Raw genomic sequence first — 27,265 nt, forward strand, 5'->3', positions numbered from 1 at the left:
CGAGTTTCAGATCACATGACCAAGGTCAAAGGTCATTACAGGTCAATGGACTTTTGCCATGTGGGGGGGGGGGGGGTATTTGTTGAATTACTATCATATCTCTGTAAGTGTATTGGTATAGTTCATAAAACATGGACATAAGATAAGCGTAACCAAGTATCACTGAACATTTTGTGCGAGTTTCAGGTCACGTGACCAAGGTCAAAGGACTTTGGCCATGTTGGGGGTATTTGTTGAATTACCATAACTCTGTATGTTGGTCTAGTTCATAAAGATTGGACATAAGAGTCATCAAGTATCACTGAACATCTCATGCGAGTTTTAGATTACATGACCAAAGTCAAATGTCATTAAAGGTCATTGAACTTCGGCAATTTTAGAGGTAATTATTAGATTGCTGTCATAACTTTCAAAGTTTATAGATATAGTGTATAACATGTGGATATAGGGGTTATCAAGTATCACTGACAAGTTTTAGGTCACATGATCAAGGTCAAATGTCAATGAACGTAGTATTGTATCATTATATGAATGGTGTTTTTTGTGAATAATTATATTATAGTAGTTTCGAAGGTCAGCACTGCTGCTATATTGAATCGCATGATGCAGGTGAGACTGCCAGAGGCGTTCCACTTGTTCTTAAATTCCTCTATCTCTCTTTCCTCTCCTCTCTTGGAATTGTCTGCCACCTCCTTTTTATCTCTATTCCATTTTTCTTTTAAATCTTATTATTCACCCCCGTGGTCTTGCTACTCCCCTCCTCTTAATTCTCTCTCTTTCCCCCCGATTCTCCCCTCACTTCCTATTTCCTTTTTTGTCTCATCTGCATAGCAGAGTGAGACTATAGGCGGCGGTATCAACACTAAATCTTAACCAAAGGTTAAGTTTTTGAAATGACAGCATAACTTAGAAAGTTTATGGACCTAGTTCATGAAACCTGGATATAAAGTTAAGCAAGTATTACCTAACATCTTGTCCAAGTTTGAGGTCACATGACTAAGGTCAAAGGTCATTTGGGGTCAATTAACTTAGACCATGAATTTTAAATGTTGTAAAAATTGGTAATCCCTATACCCATTGAGACTTAAAATTGGCTGCATTGGTGATGTCATAGCGACGTAAGGCTTTTACTTTTACTTCAAAGTAATCATTGACAACATGCTCACTTGGTAATATTTAGATTAGTGCCCCAGGGGAATAGGGTACTTAGGAGAAAACTACCATTTCCTGATTATAATTAAATGCCTTATGTGAAAGTTGTCCCTACCACTTATCATAATTTACTCACCCAGTTTCCTACGTCCAATTTACAGTCTCAGGGAACTCAAAACAACCATAACTTTCTTAATTGCTTGTCTGATTTCTTTCAAACTTTCGCCATTTTGTTTACCTCAATCCTTCGACAATATTTTTCATCATTTTGTTCTGCCATTTTACAATAAACTGTTGTCAGTGTGAACTTCCCTTTTAAGTGTGCAGGATCATATAGTACCGATATTTTTGTTTCCCTTATTTAAATGTCATTCTACTTCAGTTTACACTGCAAGAATATAAATGTTTTCTCAATGATGCCATATAATCATGATATTCTGCATAATATTCACCAAACAAAAATAAAGGTCAAGGGTAAACAGGAAATTGTGTACTGGATAAAGAATCATCTTTATCATTCAGAGTCTCTTGTGTAAAATATCATTATCAATTTGCTCAATACATGTGCACTGATAACATTACCAAATGGTTCCATAGTACAAACTTTACATGCGTAAACATTACAGAAGATTAATATAAAGTCAAAGTTAGCTATAGTGATTTATCACAGGATAGACAAAATATTTACTTTATAGGACATAATCATCATAAAGCTGTATATATCCTAATATTTATATGAAAAATTACTCCAAGCAAAAAAGGATGGCATTTCAAAATCATCTATGTGTACCCTTTTTTATTCCTCAATCACAAGAATCACATAATCATAATCAAATGATTCATTGTTACATGTTTCGCCAAGGTCATTGAAATCCTGTAATTCAACTTGGTCAGTAAATTTCCCCAAACCACCAATATAAACAATTTGTTCATTGTTTTCTCCCTTTTTTATACATGATAATGAAAAATCTACATTAGCAAATTTTAAAACCTGACTCATGTAATAGGGAATCTTCTAAGAGCTCAATTTGGCTCTTCATAAGCAAGTACATCTATAAGGTGACTTTATTTAGGCAGATATTTGGACCCCCCCCCTTACCTACTCAACATATAGTTTCAGTTTGATCTGTTAACACCAGCATTTTCTCAGTGTGAAAAGATGTACTCATTACTTCATCCACCTCATTCTTGCTTTCAAATTACTCCCTATACTGCAATAAACAATTAAATACACAAATTTCTAAGCACCTAGATACATATTCAAATGAACTATTTTACACCTAAGTATAAAAGTAGAATAATGTCATTAAAATCAGGTAATAATTCATATATATTCAACACAGCTAAATGTAATTTTTACTATTGATGAAAACAAAATTGGGGATATTTTTAGACCTGTCAAAGGCATTTCATACCATTGACCATGATATCCTTCTCAAGAAACTTGAACATTATGGAATTTGTGGTGTAGCATTGAAAATGCTACCACTAAATGAACTTGTGTCATTCAATTGTGCATTGTTCATGTTCGAACTACAATCAATGCCTCAAGAATGTACCTTAAAAAATGATTTCTTCAGAATTCAAAAATATGTGATTATAATACACGTCAAATGGATCTTATTCGTCAGCCATTTGCGAGAACAAGTCACTCTGACCTCCTTTCATATATCCTGCAGTAAAGAGAGGAACAGTTTTCCTGTTGATATATAAAAAAAAAACTCTTTTCATGTTCAAAAGATTATCCAAAACTTGCTTTCTTGACAGATTATGATTATTTTCCTTCAAAATGTATTTTCAGTTGATGTATTTGCATTTAAGTTGATGACCTACTCATTTATGTTTAGAATGTGCATGTGTGGTGGATGTGGTTGTGCGGGTGTGTATATATGTGTGTTTATAATTATAGCTTTCCATTCTAGTTTGGCATCTTAACCTTAATATATAATTTTTTCTCTCTTTTTGTATTTTGTAGATTAGTATATCCTATATTATGTTAATGTTAACAATCATAAGTATTCCAGGGCCCTACTCACAAGCTTTGCTTTATAAGGGGTCCTAAAACCAATTCGTCTATGCTATAATCTAATTGATGTGTGTTTATGTACTCAGTTGTGTTGCATGTATATCTATTTTGATTATGATGTGATGTTTTTGGTTTTTAATAAATAAACCTGAACGTGAACTTATCTATTTCATGCAAAATTAGAAAGATTTGAAGGAAATGGAAAAGGAGGTGAGAACAAACAAAAGGAGATGGCATGGGGAAGCTCAAGATCAAAGAGTGATGTGATAAAGTTAGATAGAAAGAGTAGGAATGGTAGATTAAAAAAAGACTGAGGAGAAAATAAATAAAACAATGATTAAAGGAGAATGACACTCTTGGAGCAAGTTAGCTTTTGTGAAAGCAGAAAAGTCATATAATAAGATCAACAAAAGTTTGAGTAAAATAGGACTAGCAATAGAAGAGTTATGAGCATTTGAATGTCGAGATCACTAATGCTATGGAGATCCTCCCATTGGCAATGCGACCAAGATCTTTGATGTCACAGATGAACAACTCTCCCCTTTTGGACACTGAAAATATACCCCAAAACATCTCTTTTTGCTCATTCTAATCATATGACAAACGATTCATCAATTATATAATGTTGTGAAACCTCTGTACTTGTCCTCTCATAAAGAGAACACCTCACCTTGTGATAGACTCTATAAAAGTGAGAATATAAGTGAAATAAGTACTAAAGTAATGAGGGAGTTGTACGTGTGTGACATCACAGATCTTGGTCGCATTGCCAATGAGAGGAACTACATGGCATTAGTGATCTCAATATTCAAATGCTCATAACTTTCTTATTATTCATTCAATCTTCCTCAAACTTTCAACAATATGTTTCGTTGATTTTTCCCTTTGATATGGATTCAGTTGGTTTCAAGGGTTTCATTCTCCTTTAATTGGGTACCGTACACAATCTTTTATCAAAGTAGAATGCTTTAAACTTCAAATGAATGGTCTGAAGTGCAAAGGACTCTTCTTACCTCGGAGACCCCCCTCAACGATTTGCACAATATTTCCCCCCCGCGCGAATTTTTTGCACCACGCCACTCGCTGACTTTTTACTTTCAAGTCATGCGCAACTTTTGAGACCAATTTTGCATCACCCGGGTACGTGGTTCCAAAATTACGCAACATTATGTAAGTGCATATCAGACCAAAAATTGCAAAAAAAACGTGATTTTGTGTACAAAGTAGATGCAAATTGTGTTTTCAACCAAAAATCGTAAATGTATGATTATTTTAGTTTTGCTGGTCTAAATGTATTTATTTTATGCTTTTTATAATCTCGGAAGAGTCCCCAAAAAATTTCATTGAAAAACGATGAAAAACAAAAGGTAAAAAAACACGAAAATACGTAAGAAATTGCAAAAAACAATATAATACATAAGAAAATTATTTGATATCGCAATTTTATTCATGTAAACTTGCTAAGAACACCACAAAGAGTTTCTATACCAAAAAATAAAAAATTTGGAGCTTTATTTAGGGAGTTAGAGGAAAAAGTATGATTTTGCATACTAATTACGCATAAATTAACATAATCAATTAAAGCAATTCGCATTAAAAAATTTCTACACAATTTCGTAGAATATGTCCCAGACAAGCCGCGTACCAATTCTCAGCGTGATCGACGGCCGAGATCTAAAAGGGGGGCCTGGGAGGCCCCCCCCCCCCCCACCATGTGAACTCCCAAAATACCCCGGCCTAGATAGGGTTAAGGTCATCGAATTTTTGCCATTTTAGAGGTAATTATTAGATTGCTGTCATAACTTTCAAAGTTTACATAGTGTATAAAATGTGGATAGAGGGGTAATCAAGTATCACTGACAAGTTTTAGGTCACATGATCAAGGTCAAATGTCAATGAACGTAGTATTGTATCATTATATGAATGGTGTTTTTTGTGAATAATTATTTGATAGTAGTTTTCAAAGTCAGCACTGCTGCTATATTGAATCGCGTGATGCAGGTGAGACTGCCAGAGGCGCTCCTCTTGTTTCATAAACAATGATAAACACAACATATATCCATAATATAAATCATAGTCCTCATGCTCTGACTGCATATAAGATTGTTTTATGTAAAATAATATACATTGATTTACAGTGCATCCCAGAAAAAATAGAACAGATTCATATATTGATAATTCATAACTTCTTCACACTAATTCATGAAGCTTACAGAAAATCTAGTATTTTTCTTTGATTTAATAATCATGACTAACAGTATACATGTACATGCACGACTTTTACGCATTTATAGTCAGTTAAACAATTTGGAGAAATTACAGCACATAATCTTTTAGCCGGCAACACTGGGATCAAATTTCTGGAAGTGAATTATTGACCATTTAAAATGAGACCTCAATCAGAAAGGCTTGGAACAATAAACTTCTGTTTCTTTAAAGAATTGCTTGCATTTTCATAATCTTATTTGTTTTAAATGGATGCCTTCTGTTGTAACAAATGCCACTGAAAAAATGGAAAATCGTCAACAAATGGATTGGCGAGTGAAAATCCAAATTGTTACTGTTTGTTGTGGCAGGCAGTCCTGCAATGATGGGTTAATTTGGGGTAATTTTTGATAATGAAACAGAATTTGATATTTTTTCTGAAATATGCTCTTCTCTTAGTAATTCAATTACTGCCTGTCAAATGGCTTTGATACCCTTTTTACATATTGCTTATAATGCATGAAGAATGCATTACAGAGTCATACCAAAAGGAAAGGTTTCTAATCTTATTTATTTATAAAAATTCTGATCATGAAATTAATGTCAAAAACATCAATATATCTTGTTCCATTTTATTCTAGGAACCATTTATGTAGTATGATATCTAACACACTTTAGGACCCTACATTATACATATAATGATTGGCTAATGATAGAGATGGTGTAGGAGATCAGGGCCCAAAGTAGGGAACATTCAAAATACACAATGATCTTGTTTAAAAACTGGTAAAAAAGAGCTGCCAATAACTAGAAATTTGACATTATTTGAAATCTCATTCAGACTGGACATTTTATACCTTTATAAAACTATGGTGCCACCTTTGGCAACAGAAAGATGGTGCCGTGGTTTGTCCATTAAATGCTTCATATTGATACACCTGTACTTTACATTATATCTTACACATTCTTTTCAGAGCAAAATATCATGCATACACAATCATCCTGCTCACCGATATGTCGGGCAAGACCAAATTCAGAGTAAATTACTGGTGCATTTTGCTCTCTTTCAGGAATATTTAATCTACCCTGTTTACATGGGCCAATATTGCAGTGTTAAACCCAGTGCACACAATGCAATGCGATTGCACCAAGATCTGATTGGAACAAGTTGATTATATCGCAGGCCAGCACACACATTACAGCAGCTATGCAACGCGCATCTCCATGGCGCTTTGTTCCTGCTTTGATGTAGAGCCAATTCGATGCTTGTTTTTTGTTTTTTACCATCCGAGTTGAAATTTTATCCCAACTTTCCAGGGTTACAACTTGCCCATTACAGATTTCTAGACTTAAACGTCCAATAAAATTTGAAATTTTAACTCTAAACTTGACCAATCATCGTAGTTCAACTTCAGCTCCAAAGTCACACCAAATAAGACATCATTTCCCAATTTGCTATGACGAGGCGCATGGAGATCCAGCACAAAAACCTACATGTAACAACGCGACCTGGTCAGACTTGGCACGGCCAGGCCAGAAGAAAGACCACGATGTCGGCCGATGATATGTCTATGCGTTTATTAGTGGTGCAGAATATTGCTCATATCATCATTATCTGGGAGAAATCTGCTTGACTGAAATCACCAGGAAGATTCTACATGTCAAATGTCTAAGATATGGTCTGCGATTTTTCTGCAACAATTCGGCATGAATAAACAGGGTACCGGTTACTTGCATCAATTAGCAAAAATATCTCAATAAAATTAAGTGATTATGATTCCTTTAAAACATGCTGAAAGTAACTCTTTACAAACTTTCACATGGAGCAGCTGCAAAAAAATTTCACAGACGCATAGTTAAGTTATTCTAAAGTTACCAACGTAACTAAACATGGCTATATTCAATATACCTTTGAATTAGTACATAATATCCTTATCATAAATGTTGGATATCCATAATTTCCGTCAAATAAAAAATGGTTCTCAGATTCAAAGAACGGTTTCTGCTTCAACAGACAGGTAATGATAGTCACCTTCAAGTGCATTGATCCAAGGGAAATAGTCTCTTTTCATATTTACTTTTCATTTCTATTGCTTCTGCCCAGATAATGCCTCAAGGGTACGGTGACCTGAACAGGAAGCGTAAACCCTTGAAGAGGAGGTACACGATTCCGATTCCTATGACTATCTGCTCCCGTTTCTCCTGCCGTCTCCCCGCCTCCTCAAGCGCAGAGACCCTGCTTGATAGCAGGTAGATCTTCTTTTGGAGCCGATCCCAGTCACCACCTGGAGTTGCCTCCACCAGGGCTGTGCTGTCAGCTGGGAGGACTGACAAATTGGCATCTGTTGATTGCCTGCAAAGAGGAACAAAATATTAAAGTAATGTTATGCATATTTGTTGTGATAAGAAATGAGTAAGTTGTCAATCAACTACCTTCTTGCCAACTGATTTATGAAAGACAAATTATTCCCCTAGTTTTTGCATCAAGCATGATGCAGTCATGATAAAATCATGAAATTTGATAAATAAAGAAATGGGCATCACTTGTCAATATACCATGCTCTTTTTTACATGTATTTGTGTACCTGAGAGGGTGTTTAATTATAAGTTACACATGACGTTACCCCATAATGAAGACCCAATATCAAGCTAAGTGAGATGCTCTACCATTTCCCTTTTTAGTGTGAGTGAATTTGCTCTAACCTAATTAAATAGTTGATAAATAATAGGCTTGCATTAAGATGCTTGTTAATAAAAAGTGTTTTGATCTACAGAAAAGGGTTTCAATGTAAGCTTATCAGAATCATAATGATTGGGAATTTGGTTTAGTATCCACAAACTCCACAAACATGTTTCAGTAATGTGTTATGTCTTGCCTAACTTAACACCGCCAGCTTTATGAAACACCAACCATGAATATTTGTACGCCCAAGAACTATGAATGACCTAAAATGTCACAAAGCCTTTCAGAAGTAGAGAATGATTTTTAAAAAATACCTATAACTTCAATTTAAAAGCCAAACACTACAAACATCTTTTTTTTTTTTTTACTGTATCACTATTATTTCATACTTAAGGACGTTCCACAGTTATGTTTGTGCGCATTATGATCTGCGCATAGTTTACACTCTGCGCGCTGACGTCACAATGGATGAACAGGTGATTAATTAGCTGCCGGTATGAGCTGATTTTTCTCATCTTCTGCACTTTAACTGCAGATCCGATGCGTTATTTCATGAAGCTAAAAAATGGAATTATTCCATGGACCATTAAAAAAAATATTCTCTACAATTTCAAAATACTTTACTCTGCAGTGCTGCCAAGAATCACGAATATTACCCCGAGTTTGAATAAATGGTAGAGTGGTTTTGATTTTTTTTTCACATAGATACTAAGCATTCGGCGCATTTTTGGTGTTTTAAAAAGCACATTTGCTCTAATAAAATGCTGATAGTTTAAAAACAAGCACATGAACCCCTATTTTTTAATGTTTGTACCTCTTAGGTATACCTTCCTCTACAACTCTGCAAAGTTTGGTGAAAATGACATGGATTTTGAATAAAGTGCAGCATTTATTGTACGTTTGTAGTTTGTTACTGAAATTTTACATTTTTTAGATTGGGATTTTGTTATCTTTTACGCCATTTTTAAGAACTGACAGTGCTGTTAAACTAAAGATTGCAAACAAATAGCACTCTTAATAGATTCTCCATTCTAACGATACAATTATTAACTCTCTTGCGAAATTTGATGCTTTTTTCATGTATTTTGACCGAGTAATAGAGGTTTAACCTCATTGTAGTAATCTTGGGCGGTCTAAAAATGCCAAATTCTTTTGAATGCTCAATTCTTAAAGGAGAATGAAACCCTTGAAACTAGCTGAATCCATATCAAAGAGAAAAATCAAAGAAACATATTGTTGAAAGTTTGAGGAAGATTGAATGAATAATAAGAAAGTTATGAGCATTTGAATATTGAGATCACTAGTGCCATGTAGATCCTCCCATCGGCAATGCGACCAAGATCTGTGATATCACACACGTACAACTCCCTCATTACTTTAGTACTTATTTCACTTATATTCTCACTTTTATAGAGTCTATCACAAGGTTAGGTGTTTTCTTTATGAGATGACAAGTACAGAGGTTTCACAACATTATATAATTGATGAATCGTTTGTCATATGATTAGAATGAGCAAAAAGAGATGTTTTGGGGTATATTTTCAGTGTCCGAATGGGAGAGTTGTACGTGTGTGACATCACAGATCTTGGTCGCATTGCCAATGGGAGGATCTCCATAGCATTAGTGATCTCGACATTCAAATGCTCATAACTCTTTTATTGCTAGTCCTATTTTACTCAAAGTTTTGTTGATCTTATTCTTTGATTTTTCTGCTTTCACAAAAGCTAACTTGCTCCAAGAGTTTCATTCTCCTTTAAGAACATCAATTTGGGTGAACTTTGAAGCTCTATAGCAAAAAATCAAGCACATGGACCTATGTTTATTTTTGCATATTTCGAATACTAAGGTTCTAAAGTATCTATGTGCAAAGTTTGGTGAAAATGACATGGATTTCACTTTAACTGTGGAACGTCCTTAAACTGTGTGTTGATGATATCTGAAAGGTAAATTTCTGATTGGTCTGAACCTGCTTTGTCTACTTTCCACATGGTCTCATCCAAGTTTGTCTACAATCAATACATTTAACCCATCGGCCATTTTTTTTCTCATTTCCTGTTAGTCTATACAAGTAGGCCTACCTATTTTGTCTTATACAGGGTTCCCAGCTTTTCAAGAAAACAAAATTCCCTGATTTTCCCCTGATGAAGTTTAAAAATTCTAATTTGTTGTAGTGAATTACATGTATTACATGTAAAACAATAGTGTAAAACTAATTGGTACCACCATAACCAGTCATTCAATGGATGTTGTTTTGATATGCAAAAAAATATAACAGAGTCACACCGACTACCGTGCTCTCCATATTTGGGCTGATCAAATTCCCTGATACTTCCCTCATTTGAGGCATTTTCCCTGATTTTAGGTGTTTTTTATCGAATTCCCTGATTTTTCCCTGACTTGAAAAAAGTAAAACAATTTTCCCTGATGGGCTGGGAACCCTTTATATCTGTTAGGTCTAATGCCACTTAACATGTTTAGATGAAACAAATATTCTTTTAACAAAGTTGAAATATTGAGTAGACAACAGGGCAATTAGACTAAGACAATGTGGGCATTAGACAATATGGGCATTAGAAAAATGAGAATGAGACTAAGTGAGTATAAGAGTATGAGTGTAGTGTACTACACCAAATAGCATTACATCAAATTGATGGTTTCAGCCAATATGATATCAGACTATCTGAGAAGTGGACCAACTGCTTATCAACCAAGTGAAAATAACCAGGGATCTATTAGAGATGGACACTCATCAAATAGTGAATGAATTCACTAACATGTGACCGTCATTGTGCTCTTAATAACATTTTCTTCATATTTTTCTACTTTCATCCTACTGCGTTCCGTCAATTAGGCCATGAGTTGGACAAACTATCTGCGTAGAAGATGATAAATCACTGAAATCCTGGAAAATCTATGTGCAGTTCTGGTTTACCTTTAGCAATCTTAGTTCCATGTGTTTTATTTGGGAAAATGTGTGCATATTTTAATATAGAGGCAATATTGTGATAGTCTATTATTCATAATCCCATTTTCACAATTTCCTCCTATTATTCCAGAGATACATGGCTCATATCGTGTAGAGAGCGTTTATCTATTTTAAGAGATAAACGCTCTCTACACAATATTATAATGTTATTGAGGTCATTATCATTATGTGCATGCAGAAGTGTGCCAATCAAATAATAACATATTTTATGTCATAAAATCAGCTACTTCTTAATTTTGCTGCTTCAAATCTAAAGCATGTTGATTGAAAAGCATTTTCTAACACAGGGCATGAACCAACAAAACCAAAACCAGGAAAGCTGTTCCTTTGTAAATAATCAGATACGCCTTGTAGTTGCTATGGTGAAAACACCCGTGTTATCAATAAGATGCACATAATCACTAGGCGACGGATCTCGTTCGATCAAAGAAATGATAGCGTTGAATCTTTTATAGGTCCATGACATAACCACATGAACTTTTTACCTGACTGCTTGAGCTGCTGTCTTCTTTTTCATTGCTGACTTATCTCCTACGGTGGGAAAGGAAATTTCATCCAGCGTCAGAGTTCGTGGTGGAGTTGTCAAACCAACATTATTGCCTAAAAGAAAGGAAAGATTCAAGGAATATATTTCTAAAAAGTATTTTGGTAAAAAAAAGTTACATGCACTATTATTAAAGGTCCCCCCCCAAAAAGAAAAAATATATATATATATTTGCTGATGACAGTGCAAGCACATAAACATAAATGTTTGATTTGAATCAGAAAAAAAGATAGTGATACTAATCATGAATTTGGCTGAAAACATTGTGACTAGTTAGTACAATTGAGGCTAGAAGTTTACATACATGTACTTCCAGGAAATTAAAAGAAAAGTTGACACTTGCCAAACATCATAAAATTTACTGTATCTTAAAAATATTTGTGCTATCATGATGAATTTGATATCAAACAAATGAGTATAGATCATGCCCCTTCATCACATTGCTTTGTCATTAGGAGCTGGAAATATTTAGGTGTAATCCCCCCCCCCCCATCTTCATATTTTAGACAAATTAAAAAAATAAAATAAAAAAAACATTTCATATTTATGCTAGCTAATTCTCAACGCAAACATTTTAGACTACACTTTTTTCATTCAGTGGTGACAGATCATGATAGAAAATGTAATATAAATCATAGTTTTCACATTTATATATATTTCTATGAAACGATGTTTGAAAATATAATAACAATAGAATACATTTGGCACGAATATTACTTTTTTTTTCTTCAAAGAAAATTCCCCCTGAAATATACTTTAATCCCAACGGCATCCCAATCATGTGAAAGAGCTTAATATGCTCTTTCATTTGATACCAAATTTGTCATGGTAGTACTTATATTTCTGAAGATATAGTAAATTTTACGATGTTTGGCAAGTGAACAAATTTCACTGAATTGCATGGGCGTATGTAAAATTTTGGCCTCAACTGTATCATGTAATCATGTCAAAATTTACACAATGCATATTTGATATTATTCAAAAGATCACTTGATTCTCTTTAAAATGATACCATGCTTGTTATGATCATGCCATCAAGAAAAGAGCAGGATTCAGTTGAGGCCAAAATTTTACATACGCCCATGAGATGGAAAAAAGTGCTTTGTACAAATTCATTATGAAAATACTGAACATGATTACAGAGACAAACAGTGATACATTATATACAAGTACATTGATATCTGCAAAATGTCAAATAATGTTTTTTCTCTTTAAGAGTGGAAGAGTCCCCATGATTATTTTTTATTTGAAATTTAAAATTTTGTTTGCCTAATATCCTGGTACCAAATGAAGGCTATTTTTGGAATTATTTGTTCTTCATAAAGCTTGCCTGCAATGAACATTTGGTTCTCTAGAAAAATATTAGGTATGCTAAGGTAGAAATGCCTTACTCCCAAATATGAAACAAACTAAAGCAATGATTCCACTTTGGCGAGTTATTATCGTGAGTTATAGCAAGTTGCCAAAATGAGGCACTCACGATAACTCGCATAAAGCTCACCATGAAACTCGGGATAACTCGCGACAACTCGGCATGGCTCGGCGGAACTCGTTCAAGCTCGGGACAACTATCCTTGAAGTTGTGAGCAGTTTCAAAATTTTTGAACATGTTAAAAAATTTTGCTTACTCGCTGTAACTCGTGCTGAACTCACCTTAACTCGTTATATACTCCCAATAACTCATAAGAAGCTCGAGATAAACTCATAATAACTCGCAATAACTCGCCACATCTGAGTACACGCGAGTGCGTTCCGAGTTTTCAAGAGCGAGATACGAGCATTGCGATCGTTTTACGAGTCAAGTGGAGGTGCCCACGAGATTAGCGCGACCTTAGATCGAGCACCCCGAGTTACAGCGAGTTTCATATGAGTTTATTCCGAGTGCGTTGCAAGGGCTCATTGACATGCCAGCTGAATGATAAATATCCAGGGATCTATATTTCCCCACATATAAACTCCTCAAAAAAAAGTTTGGAAATCTGAGTTTGGCCATTAATTTCTACCAACTCCCAATTTTACACAATGCATATTTTACATCATTCAAAAGATCATTCAATTCTCTTTACAATGATACCATGCTTGTTATGATCATGCCATCAAGAAAAGAGCATGATTCAAAAGTGTTGGATGAAGTCTGAATTGAAAAGCTGCAAAACGAGCAAAAAACGTTTGGAAATCTAATTTGGCCATTAATTTCTCCCAAGTCCAAATTTACACAATGCATATTTGATATTATTCAAAAGATCATTTGATTGTCTTTAAAATGATACCATGCTTGTTATGATCATGCCATCAAGAAAAGAGCAGGATTCAAAAGTGTTGGATGAGGTCTAAATTGAAAAGCTGCAAAACGAGCAGAAATAGTCATGAAGGGTCAATACAGAACATGATTCTTGTGTCTGTGTCAATACTGTAGAGATGAAAATCCATTCAAATCAAGCCCCTGCTTCTTCATTTTTTAATGTTTTGTTGTGGGTTATGTAGTGATGGTTTGCTTGTGTATTATGTGTTTGCTTGTGCAGAGGTGTGTTTGATTCCATGTTAATGTTGATGTTAAGGTACATGAAAATAATTAAAAGAAACCACTGAAAAACTCACTCATCACCACGGAAAAAAAGAGCAATGACTTTCAATATTGTGTCATTTTGCAACTTTTGAATTTTGACCTTGCCCCACATTTCAAGACACTGCACCTCCATGTGAACCATAATCATATAAAGTATCATTTTAAAGAGAATTAAATGATCTATTCATTGCTATTAATTACACATTGATATTTACTAAAACCGAGGAGGGATTATCGATCAAAGTCAAAAGAAACCGCTGAGAAACTCACTCATCACCATGGAAAAAAGAACAGTGACTTTCAATATCGTGTCATTTTGCAACTTTTGAATTTTGACCTTGCCCCACATTTCAAGGCACTGCACCTCCATGTGAAACATGATCATATCATGTAAAGTATCATTTTAAAGATAATTAAATTATCTATTTATTGCTATTAATTACACATTGATATTTACTAAAACCAAGGAGGGATTATCAATCAAAGTCAGATTTCCAAACTTTTTTTGAGGAGTTTATTTTACAGTGAGAGCACATTTTAACTGACCCACGCATGTACACGTACTTTTAAAAAGGCTATATTGTCACTGCATTATTACAACTACCAACAAATAAGGAGATAAATATGCCTCGACCCAAGAGATCCAACAGCTGTGGCCATTCAGGAAGGGAAATACCGAAAGAAGATGTCATTCAAACAAGGGTAGAAGTAGAAGAAGTGCAGGAAGAGACAATTGAAACGGAAGAGGTCAATGACGAGCAGAGCCAGGTAAAAGAACAAGACACCAAACTAGACCAGGTCCAAGTGGAGCGCCTCTGGTAGTCTCACCTACATCACACGATTCAATATAGCAGCAGTGCTGACTTTGAAAACTACTATAAAATAATTATTCACAAATACACCATTCATATAATGATACAATACTATGTTAACTTCATTGACAATAAATGACATTTGACCTTGATCATGTGACCTAAGACTTTTCAGTGATACTTGATTACCCCTATATCCACATTTTATAAACTGTATCTAAACTTTGAAAGTTATGATGGTAATCCAACAAATACCCCCAACATGGCAAAAAATCATTGACCTTAACTGACCTTTGACCTTGGTCATGTGACCTAAAACTCGCACAGGATGTTCAGTAATACTTGATTACTCTTATATCCAAGTTTCATGAATCAGATCTATAAACTGTCAAAGTTATGATGGTAATTCAACAGATCCCCCCAACATCACCAAAGTTCATTTACCTTTGACCTTGGACATGTGACCTGAAATTCGTACAGGATGTTCAGTGATACTTGATTACTCTTATGTTTAAGTTTCATGAATCAGATTCATAAACATTCAAAGTTATAATGGTAATTTAACAAATACCCCCAATTGGCCAAAGTCCATTGACCCTAAATGACCTTTGACCTTAGTCATGTGATTTGAAACTCAAGCAGGATGTTTAGTAATACTTTAATTACCTTATGTCCAAGTTTCATGAACTAGGTCCATATATTTTCTAAGTTGATGACATTTCAAAAACTTAACCTTAGGTTAAGATTTTGATGTTGATTCCCCCAACATGGTCTAAGTTCATTGACCCTATGACCTCTGACCTTGGTCTTGTGACCTGAAACTCAGGCAGGATGTTCAGTAATACTTGATTAACCTTATGGTCAAGTTTCATGAACTAGGTCCATATACTTTCTAAGTTATGATGTCATTTCAAAAACTTAACCTTCGGTTAAGATTTGGTGTTGATGCCGCCGCCGCCGGCATCCATCTTTGAGTGCCAAAATGTGCATTTCCAGCCCCTTGGTCGTATGAAACTCTTATCACTCATAACAAAATCTTGATACTCGTTTCATAGCTCGAATAAAGGTCACTGCAACTTATACTAAGCTCTATCTGACTCGTTTCGCGCTCGGTTCACTCGTACAGCGAGCGTAGTGAACTCGATGTTGAGTCTTTTGTCACTCAAGCAAATTCCAGAAAAAAATGTAAATTTCACGCGAGTTAGAGCTCGCGCAGCTCGCGTATGACTCGCAACTCCAACTCCAACTCGCCAAAGTGGAAACGTTGCTTAAGGGTTGTTACTACTATCAATCATTTCACGTTAACAATAACAGCAAGAAAAGTGAACAATTTTTCTGATTTACCTGGTTGGAAAGGAGTCATTTCATCTAAATCAAGAGTACGAGGTGCTTGCCTTGCTCCAACATGCTGATCAGATCCTAAAGGAGAAAACAATAAGGCATTACTGTAGCACAAACTGAAAGTAGCATGTACATGTATCTTCTCTCAACTACTATAAAGAATAAAAAGCATAGTACAGGTAAGTTAAAAACTTCAGTAAGCATCAAATGCAGTTGTCTTTCATGAAAATGTTACCTCACAGTGTATTAACTCTTTGTTCAACTAGAGTGCAATACAGCCGACTGCAAATTTCAACTCAAGCCTCATTTCATTCACAATATACACAAAATATACTGTACAGACACACTCAATAGTGATGCTTCACATTGTACAGGCTACACACAAAGCTTTTCTTATATGTAACAATAAACCAATCAAAAGATATTGTGATTTGAATTAGCGCAATCCATATGAAACCTCCAGGTCGCACCCCAAAAATACATGTGGAATAGGAGGGATTACATGTATGTCTGTGGTAGGCTAAGAGTTAGGAATCAATAGTGTCATCATCGTAAAAAAAATATTTTGTGGAATCATTTACACCACTTACAGCTGCTTGTGGTTACACTAAGGCAAGGACTAAAGCTACATTAATTAACCTTGGTGAATTCAAGGTAATCTTATCATGGAGCAATGAATTAAAGGCTTGTCCAAGGTTTACTGACCCGCAATGAGGATTCTTTCTGGTACATTCATGGCATGTGCTGGACTCCCTTCAAAGCTCTCTGTATTCAAACCAAAGTTTTGTGTTGGTGACGGTGGATCTGCCATAAATGGCTCCTCTGGTTCCATGCTAAGCCTTGATGGTATCTAAGACAAGAAGGATTAGTTATTATTATCTTATTTGGCATCTTCATAAAGAATGTAAAGTCATTATTCTAACTTATTTTTCTTCAATTTTCAATTACATTCCTTTTATGAATATTCATGTGATTTTTTAATACATGATTAATTAGTTCGTGCTCATGTGATTAAAACATATCCTGGGGCCAAACTGCGCATTGCATAATGACATTTTGAGCAAACAAAGTTGTCCCTAAAAATGTAATTATATATATTCAGAGTTCTTGCCGAGTCTCAGGCACATCGAACGGTGAGTTGTTTCTACCGGGTAACCATCACGAAGCAGACACTGAAAAATTTCCAGTGAGTGCAGTGGCTGACAAAATTTGGTCAAGAATTGGGGGTTGCAGACCAACTCGGGTATGATTACCCCAATTTATTATACAGACCTTAATAAAGAAGAGAACAAATATGTCAGGCATTTCTTTTGAAAGCATCATAGCCTTGTAAGGGAATAATTATTTTTTGAATTTTTTGGAAATGTGAATATTTTTTTTACTCGTTTTGTTGTTGCATCATATTATCCTTTCTATGTTTGTATATTTTTTAAGGATGTCAAATAAAAAAATTGAATTAAATTATTCACCCTCATTTGAACTGACAATATTACTATTCTTCTTGTTGATTGCCCTAATACAACCCCTAACAAGAGTGTCGCTATTAGGCGAGAACATAATACGCCCGCCTGTAACGTGGAATATTGAGTTATTTGTCAAGCAAGAAAAGTTGAAGGAAGTGACTTCACCTTTGACCTTCTGACCTCAAAATCAATAGAATTGCTGGGATCAACGCTAGTATCATACACACCAAATTATATGAGCCTAGGTTAAGTTGAACTGAAGTTATCGCATTTACAAGGACTGCAGAAGGGTAAGATGAAAATATATCAGTGTGATCTTAACCTTTGTCCTTTTGACCAAAAAATCAATAGGCTTCCTGGGATCCATGCTAGTATCATACACACCAAATTATATGAGCCTAAGTTAAGTTGAACTGAAGTTTTCGCGTTTACAAGGACTGGAGAAGGGTAAGATGAAAATATGTCACTGTGACCTTGACCTTTGTCCTTTTGACCTCAAAATCTATAGGCTTCCTGGGATCCATGCTAGTATCATACACACCAAATTATATGAGCCTAAGTTAAGTTAAACTGAAGTTATCGCGTTTACAAGGAATGCAGAAGGGTAAAATGAAAACATGTCACTCTGGCCTTGACCTTTTGACCTCTGGGATCCATGCTTTATCATACATACCAAATTATATGAGCCTAGGTTAAGTTAAACTGAAGTTATCGCGTTTACAAGGACTGCAGAAGGGTAAGATGAAAACGTGTCACTGTGACCTTGACCTTTGACATTTTGACCTCAAAATAAAAAGGCTTCCTGGGATCAAGGCAAGTATCATACACACCAAATTATTTGAGCCTAGACAAAGTTAAACTAAATTTATCGCATTTACAAGGACTTCAGAAGGGCAAGATAAAAACATGTCAGTGTGACCTTGACCTGGCTTCCTGGGATCCATGCTAGTATCATACGCACCAAATTATATGAGCCTAGGTTATAGAATTAAACTGACCTTTGGACCTCATAATCAATAGGCTTCCTGGGATTCATGCTAGTATCATACACACCAAATTCTATGAAGTTATTGCGTTTACAAGGAAAAGTTAACGGATGGACGGACAGAAGGACGGACACTGAGCGTGATACCATAAAACGTCCCATCTAGACGGGCGTATAAAAAACAAAATTAACAGTTTTCCAGTCCAACCTTGTACAAATAATTCCCTATCATACTTTCTCAAAGCTTGGTACATTTTTATGATACAGTCTAATGCCTGGAGTTGGATTCAAAGCTATGTGCCTCTGACTTAAAGACAGGAATGAAACCTTGTGTTTCACATCAACACACAGTGATGCCTTTCACAAATATGGTAAAATTGTAAAAGACTGTTTTAATTACCTGCATTTTCCTGTTGACATCAGTGCTGAAGTCTGTGCTGTACTGTATGTGATGAAGCTCATCCATCTCCCCTTGAAGTTGGTTCACGATTGATGGTTTATCTGTGGATCCCATTGGGGTCAAAGGTCAGAATCTGTTAGAATCAATAAAGGTGAACAAACCATGCAGACACAGATGAAACACCATGCTGTTAAATGAATATGATTTTGGTTTTTAATTTATGAAAGAGAAAGATACAAGTTTGTACACTGTGCATGTGAATTCGCTTTGCAGAAATCAAATGCACATTTTCATCTGTGGCTAGCAACCCAAAATCAACAATAAGCATAAGCTGCTAGAGAAGTTTCCTTTAAAGTATAAATAGTGAAAATAGAAATTTGGTCTACAAAGAGCAACAAGTGGAGCGCCTCTGGCAGTCTCACCTGCATCGCGCGATTCAATAAAGCAGCAGTGCTGACTTTGAAAACTACAGTACTATAAAACAATTATTCACAAAAAACACCATTCATATACTACGTTCAATGACATTTGACCTTGATCATGCGACCTAAGACTTGTCAGTTATACTTGATTACCTCTATATCCACATTTTATAAACTATAAACTTTGAAAGTTATGACAGCAATCTAATAATTACCTCCAAAATGGCCAAAGTTCAATGACCTTAAATGACCTTTCACTTAGGTCATGTGACCTGAAACACGCATGAGATGTTTAGTTATACTTGATTATACTTATACTTGATGTCCAAGTTTTATGAAATAGATCCATACACTTACAGAGTTATGATGGTATGTCCAAGTTTCATGAATCAGATCCATAAACTTTCAAAGTAATGATGGTAATTCAACAAACACCCCCATTATGGCCAAAGTTCATTAACCTTTGACCTTGGGCATGTGACGTGAAACTCAAGCAGGATGTTCTGTAATACATGATTAACCTTAAATGTCTAAGTTTCATGAACTAGGTCCATATATTTTCTAAGTTATGATGACATTTCAAAAACTTAACGTTAGGTTAAGATTTTGATGTTGATTCTCCCAACATGATCTATAAAGTTCATTGACCCTAAATGACCTTTGACCTTGGTCATGTGACCTGAAACTCAGCAGGATGTTCAGTAATACCTATGGCCAAGTTTCATGAACTAGGTCCATAGACTTTCCAAGTTATGCTGTCATTTAAAAAACTTAACCTTTGGTTAAGATTTGGTGTTGACGCTGCCGCCGTCGTCGGAAAAGCGGCGCCTATGGTCTCACTCCGCTTTGCAGGTGAGACAAAAATTATCTCTGGGCGATTCCACACTAGATCTTCAAAAATATCATAAATTTCAACATGCTTTCAAGAAGTCATAAGTAGTGTAATATTTTACAATTATACCTAAATCTTATGAAAATTATGAGTTTTAACCAAAAGTGAAGTCAGATATAGTTTTTCTTGGGGGGAACAATGGAATTTTAAATTTTCAATAATTTTGCTAATTAAATAGTCAAGTACAAAGACTGCCTGAAACAATTATTGGCAAAGCACGAGAAGATTGAAAATATTGCAGGTCAATGGAATAATGTATCATTGATGGTTCCAAATAATATCTACAACATTTTCATGATCCGTAATAGGGGCAGCCCTGATTTTTCTGAACCTATTTTTGGCAATGTCCCGTACGACACATGAAAAGGCAAAAGTTTTTCATACAAATTTATTTTTGATGATGCAATTTCACAATATCAGTTTCTCTTTCTGTGACCCATGGGTGATCGATTTATCCCATAAGGATCTAATCACTGCCCTTCATTTTTCAATAATTGTCCTATTAAAAGTTGTTTCGTACGACACAGTGTGTGTCGTACGGGACATGTCCCGTATGACACACAATATGAAATGCATTTAATTGCAGGATTTGGATTCAGAAACTATAAATAGTATGCCTATTTAAATTCAAGTAATTGATTTGACATAAAGTTAACTGAAAAAATACTTTTTTATTTCCATAGAACATGAAATAGGTGATTCTAACTATTTTAATTGATTTCATGTAGGTGTATTCTTTTGTGAATCCCTTCAGCTAAACTGGTGATTTTCACTGGTCAGAGCAGGTTAATTTCATTGTCACTGAGCATGAAAAGAAAACCTTTATAATCGATTCACCCTAGCCTGGAAGATGACTTCCTCTTGCATGCTAATGTGGAATTATTATAAGATGTAAAAAAAAAAATACATATCAATCAACTATTTGGACTTCCCTTGATGATCACTAATTTTTTTTTGTATTGAAACTCCTTACTTTTTTCAAGTTGTAAAAAAAATCTGGAAAATAAGACAAACCATGTTGTTCAAAAAAATTCTGGAGAATAAGACAAACCATATGGTTTCATGAAATGCAGAAAGGTTTGAAAACGTAGAACCGCACTTCTTTAGAAAAAAAAAATGGAATTACACATGAGAGTTGTGACATATATCATGTATACATATAGATACATTTTATATGAAAAATTATAACATTTTAGCCCCATAATTTACACAAACAGTTTCATTCATTCATTGTTTAAATAGTGTATTGGAAATCATCAGTTAATTAACTAAAATATAGCTTCACACAAAACCTCAAGTTTTTCAGCTCATAAAAATGCTGTGAACCCTTGCACATTTCCCATCATGAAAGAAAATGATAACATATTGCTCCCGATTGTTTATATTGAGGTTACTTAATTATATTGTCCTGAATGACTACTTATTAAAAGACTTTTCATTAAAAGGGAAGAATTTAGGGGCAATGCTCCCCTTCTGATTGATAAAAAGTTCATTGTTTTATTCAGACTGCCCAGTACAACACGCAAGTGCCTGTACACATACAAGTGTCCCGTACGACACACAAGTGTCCCGTACGACACTGTACACAGAAGTGTCCTGTACGACACACAAGTGTCCCGTACGACACATTATTTTGTTTATGATATATTGACAGAAACATTCAGCTAATAGCGGTTTCTAAAATAATGAATGTCTTTAGTTTGATAGGATTATCATTATCATCAGCCAAATAAAGTGATTGAAGAAGTCAAAGAGACATAAAGTAAGAAAGTTTGGCTTCAATTTAGAGATGTCCCGTACGAAACATTTTGAGTGTCCCGTACGCCACAATGTTCGCGAAAATTGTAATTTGCTTTATTTATTCATGAATGTTTATTTGCTTTCTTTTATAGACGTGTTTGTTCTTGGGTAATTGAATATCAATTTGAGTTCAGTTTCTATGAAAATTATCTGTCCAACTCACAGACTTTAGAGTACAAACTTGAGGTTTCGAAAAAAGCCACTTTTTCTGCGTCCGTACGACACATTACTATTTTAAATCTGTATTATACAGGATGTGAATTCAAGTCATGTTAAGTCTTGGTTTTTCTAACACTCTGGTAGTACTTGATGATCACCTTTAGTTACTGGAATATTTTTAGTTTTTCTTGTCAAAAAACTGTCAAATGTTCTCTAAATGTCCCGTACGACACGTATGGAATCACCCCTCTTGATTTAAGGTGACGAGGTAAACTATCACTTTCTCGGCAAGCTGGATGTACTCACTATCTTCCTCAGCTCCACTTCGGAAAGATAGCTACATCCAGCTTGCCTCGTGATAGTTTGCCCATCACCTTCACCAATGGAGATTATTTGCTTAAAGTACCCCTTCCGGTATCAGCACTTTCTCACTAGCATTGCAGGAAGAGGTCTTGACTGCAGATAAAACAAGTTGAGTTTGAGTCCCAAATAAGGTAAGCAACAGTAAAAAAAAAATGATCTGAAGCGAACGAACCGGAAGTCTCAACAATCTTTTCTTATTTTTGGTGGGGGGGGGGGGGTGCATATGGAACTCTTTCCCCATTGCTTTATTCAAGTTTGGATTAACGACTAACGTTAGATCTCACTCATTGTATGAGTGAGATCTTTATCATGCCGCCGCGCACAAAAAAATGAAGCCCTAGAAGTCGTGTGTTGTGGACGCCAGAAGTGGCGTCGCAGCACGCAAGACCCACTAGTTAGAAATCCACAGTCAAACGCGGTTCTTTGTGCGAGGTTAGTAAAAGTATACTCGCACTAGTGTGAGTGGTTGGATGTAGATCTAACGTTAAAACTTAGAATCTCTAACATACACTGTAAGTTGAAAGTAAAAATATGAATTCAGTACCTCAAGAGGTGTTCATGTACGCTCCACTCCACTTCACTACCGCTACACTATGCTATACCTACCCGAACAAAAAATCAGACAGTTTAATGAAGTGGTTGATGAGATAGACAAATCTTGCGGTCTATTGCATTTATTGGTGTCTATATTTTATCAAAAAATCATGGAAATTGCAAAATACCGACGAGCTGAAATAAGGTTGTGAATTGTATAAGCGCCACCAACAACCTTCCTTTTATTTCCATGGAAGAGGCATGGGAAGCCACTTTCCAAGCCGAGGTCACTCTAGGGTTCATTACCATCCTGCCTGTGGGGAATATACACGTAGGAGTATGGTATGCCAATGCTGGACACAGCACACAATTTATAAAATCATTAAAATATCACTTTTGTGACCAGAAATACTAATTTCCATACAGTTGCAATTCATTTTTCATCAGATTCTAGTAACTTGGGAGTAATTTTTGTATTCACCAGAGCGCTCGAAAACTAGAATTTTTGGCATATTTTTGTGAACGCCCTATATTGGTGGAAAGTAATATGGCAAGACAATTGTCATTTTTCTATCTCTATTTTTAATTAAGAAAAAATAATTTAAAGAATCAAATTTACTTAAGAGTAGGCCCGTTTTGAAAGTCCATTTTTGATGCACGTGTACACGGCGTGTTTTTCGGTCGTGTACACGTGTACACGTTGTAAACACTCTGAGAGCGAGTTGTTTTCATGTCGACACGGACCTGCATCAACATGTCATTAAAAAGGGGGTCTATATAGCCTAAGTCACGGTTTTAAAGCTTACCAGAGAAGTTTGAAGTATCAATCCACAAAAATTGGTGCAAATTAAAAGTTTACTCAGCTTAGCAGCGCATTAAATTAATAAAGAATGCAAAAGAAAATCAGTGCAGGGCCCTGCTAGCGCCGACGCTCGTTGGATGCGCATTTTGTATACTGTACCGTACGTGCATGCACAGATCGCTGCAGAATTAAGTGTAACTGAAGTTATCGATTGATTTTCATTATTTTGTTGCCAATTTGAGGAGCGTTTGTTTGTAGGCTTGTAGCACATGTGTACGAGCGTATAACACGTAAGTTGTAGCAATGATCGCTGTTGCAATTGGTGATTCTCAAATTGGCTATGAGTGTGATTGAGCAACACTTTCGAGACCGGAGGCGGAGCAGACCCATTTCGTGGTACAAAAACTTGAGTCTCCAGAATGTATGTGGATTAAATCAGCGATTTTGGAAGTGAACTCACTCTAGATTAATTGAAATATATTGACATATTAGTAATTAGAATATGTGCAGTGTCTGAGAACTATGATTTAATGTGAGGCTGTGAGCTTGTTCACTGATTTTGTAGTCCCATGCAAGCTTTATGCAGATGCTACCGTGTACACGGTGATGGAATTTAGTACACGTGCACTGACTTGACCGTGCGTGTACACGTGTACCCGAAACGGGCCTACTTAAGAGCCAAGTTATATAATGAATAGCTGTAATGGAAACTGACAGTGTCAAAAAATCAAGCATTTATCCCAAGAAAAAGAGAAAATAAGCCAAACATTGCCAACCTTATTCCACCAGACAGGGAGTAGTAACATAGAACAACATTATATCATAACCTTGTTCATAGAATGAGTGGGCGGAGGTAAGCAATTTTGCTCTTTATGATTACGTGCTTTTAAAAAAAAATAACATAAAAAAAAATTATACCCATTATGAAGCGAAGTTAACCGACAACTCAAAATCCACTGCGTAAACACGTTCATACCTGTATGTAGTGCGAGGTTTTATTCGACATTCTTAAAGAGAGGTTTATAATATAGCATGCTAACCTCGCAATACATGTACACGCGTGTGAGTGATGTCTGTGGTAGGATGGGGGGTCGGTTACTGCGGCAGCCCGAACACGTACTAAAGACGTGTCGAGGTCCCCGGGGCAAGGGGGTCGGGTGTCTGGACATTTTATATTTTTGAAGCCTTCTTTTTTGTTTTTGCCTTTGGATTACACTAAAAATACGAAATCAATAGTTGTAATCATCTTCTAATTTGTTCTCTATAATATTTCCTGACATTTTGTACTAAAAATTTATAAAACTTCCCTTGTAAATTTTTCCAAATCAATGACTTTCTAAAATTGATCGTCCGGACACACAACAACTGGGTATAACACTAACAGAACTAAGTGGTAGTGGGAATACACATCACATGAATATGAATAGTGTAGCCCCACACCACGGTTTTGATGTACAGTTAGTGTAATAAGTTAGTGGAAAGAAGAGTTACCTTCCTTTCGAGCTTTCTGAGGCAATTTCAGTTCTAAAATCCAATCATACAGATATTTCTCTTCCTATTACATCTCAGAACATGAATTCCAAGGAGTTGGCTAATACCTGAGACTCTGAGTCTGAGACTGAGTGCTTCTTCGTAAAAATTGGTTTCGGAATCAGCTCAGCTCAGCGGACTGCTGGCATGCACTGCTCAGAAAATCCGGTACCGGTAAATATATAGGTCAAAGGTCGTCCCCCCGGGCCCCCCTTTTTTTTATCTCCGGCTCCCCGGCTTCTAATCGGCAATATACATATGAGCCCGAGCAGAGGGGGGGGAGGAAGAGAAGAAAAAAGAGGGGGAGAGGGGAAAGGAAGAGAAGAAAAAAGAGGGGGAGAGGGGGAAAGGAAGAGAAGAAAAAAGAGAGAGGAAGGGGGAGGAAAAGAAAAAAAAAGAGACAGGAAAAGGGGAAAGTAAAAGAAGAAAACGAAAGGAAAAGGGGAAAAGAAAAAGGAAAGAAGAGAGAGGAAAAGGGGGAAACGAAAAGAAAAAAGAGAGGAGAGGGGAAAGGAAGAGAAAGAAAGAGGGAAAAGGGAAAAGAAAGAAGAAAAGATAAAAACAGAGAGAGGAAGGGGGAAAGGAAGAGAAGAAAAAAAAGGGGGAGAGGGGGAAAGGAAGAGAAGAAAAAAAAAGAGAGGAAGGGGGAGGAAAAAAAGGGACAGGAAAGGGGGAAAGTAAAAGAAGTAAAAGAGAGGAAAAGGGGAAAAGAAAAAAAAGAAATAAGAGAGAGGAAAAGGGGAAACGAAAAGAAGAAAGAGAGAGGAGAGGGGAAGGAAGAGAAGAAAAAAGAGGGAGGAAAAGGGGGAAAGAAGGGAAGAACAAAAAAGAGAGAGGGAGGGAGAGGGGGAAGAAAGAGACGAAAAAGTAGGGAAGGGGAGAAAGGAAGGGAAAAAGAACTGGAAAGAGAAAAAAGGAAATTAAGAAAAAAGGGGGACAGGATATATGAGAAAAGAGTAAGGAGGGGAAAAGAGAGGGAGAGGGAAAGCGCCAATTTCATGTTGACCGGAACGTCGATTTGAAGTTCGACAAAGGGGCGCCGAATCGATCTTCAACCTAGGGGGGCGCCGAATTCAGATGTTCTACCTATAGGGGCGCCAGATGATCTTCAACCTTGGGGGCGCCGAATTGATGTTCTACCTAGGGGCGCCGAATTGAATTTTGACACAAGGGGCGCCGAATTAATGTTCGAACGGGGGGGGGGGGGGCGAATTGATGTTTAAACTACTTGGGGGAGGGCAAATTGGTGTTCGAACTAGGGGCGCAAAATCGATGTCAGAACGGGGGGGGGGGCAAATTAAGATTAGAACTAAGGAGGAGGGAGCGCCAAATCGATGTTTGAACTAGGTGGCGCAAAATTGTTTTCGAACGGAGGGGGGGGGGGGGCGCCGAATTGATGTTCGAACTAGGGGGGCCAATTGATGTTCAAACTAGGGGCGCAAAATTGATGTTTGAACTAGGAGGGGCCAAAATAATGTGCGAAATAGGGGTAAAGGCGCAAAGTTGATGTTCAAACTAGGGGTGCCAAATTAATGTTTGAATTAGGGGGCGCAAAATTGATATTTGAACTGGGGGGCGCCGAACTGACGTTCGAACTAG

General features: G+C 36.1%; 1 protein-coding gene across 4 annotated transcripts; it reads right to left on the bottom strand.

Moving 5' to 3' along the window:
• Nucleotides 1-1,638: 1,638 nt before the first annotated feature.
• On the bottom strand, nt 1,639-25,842 carry LOC129263302 (transport and Golgi organization protein 11-like). Of its 4 annotated transcripts, none has more exons than XM_064103523.1 (6): nt 25,628-25,842; nt 19,165-19,297; nt 17,022-17,166; nt 16,320-16,394; nt 11,539-11,653; nt 1,639-7,736 (listed from the first exon to the last, which is right to left on the bottom strand). In XM_064103523.1, the coding sequence occupies exons 2-6, from the start codon at nt 19,276-19,278 to the stop codon at nt 7,496-7,498; spliced, it is 690 nt and encodes a 229-aa protein (XP_063959593.1). In that variant the 5' UTR covers nt 19,279-19,297; nt 25,628-25,842; the 3' UTR covers nt 1,639-7,495. The 4 variants fall into 4 exon arrangements, with proteins under 4 accessions (XP_063959593.1, XP_063959599.1, XP_063959612.1 ...); XM_064103529.1 differs by having other exon boundaries at nt 5,074-7,736; nt 25,735-25,842; XM_064103542.1 differs by having other exon boundaries at nt 5,074-7,736; nt 19,165-19,265; nt 25,735-25,822.
• Nucleotides 25,843-27,265: the final 1,423 nt, after the last annotated feature.

The sequence above is a fragment of the Lytechinus pictus genome, chromosome 1 (assembly GCF_037042905.1).
Source record: "Lytechinus pictus isolate F3 Inbred chromosome 1, Lp3.0, whole genome shotgun sequence".
NCBI lineage: Eukaryota > Metazoa > Echinodermata > Echinoidea > Temnopleuroida > Toxopneustidae > Lytechinus > Lytechinus pictus.

Bases quoted from the DNA above. Each gene is read 5' to 3' on its own strand.
- LOC129263302 (XM_064103523.1), bottom strand. From the start codon at position 19,278: ATGGGATCCACAGATAAACCATCAATCGTGAACCAACTTCAAGGGGAG. The intron at 11,654-16,319 runs GTAAATCAGAAA...CCTTTCTTTTAG, and splicing joins AATGACTCCTTTCCAACCAG to GCAATAATGTTGGTTTGACA. The intron at 7,737-11,538 runs GTAAAAAGTTCA...TCCTCTTTGCAG, and splicing joins ACAGCAGCTCAAGCAGTCAG to GCAATCAACAGATGCCAATT.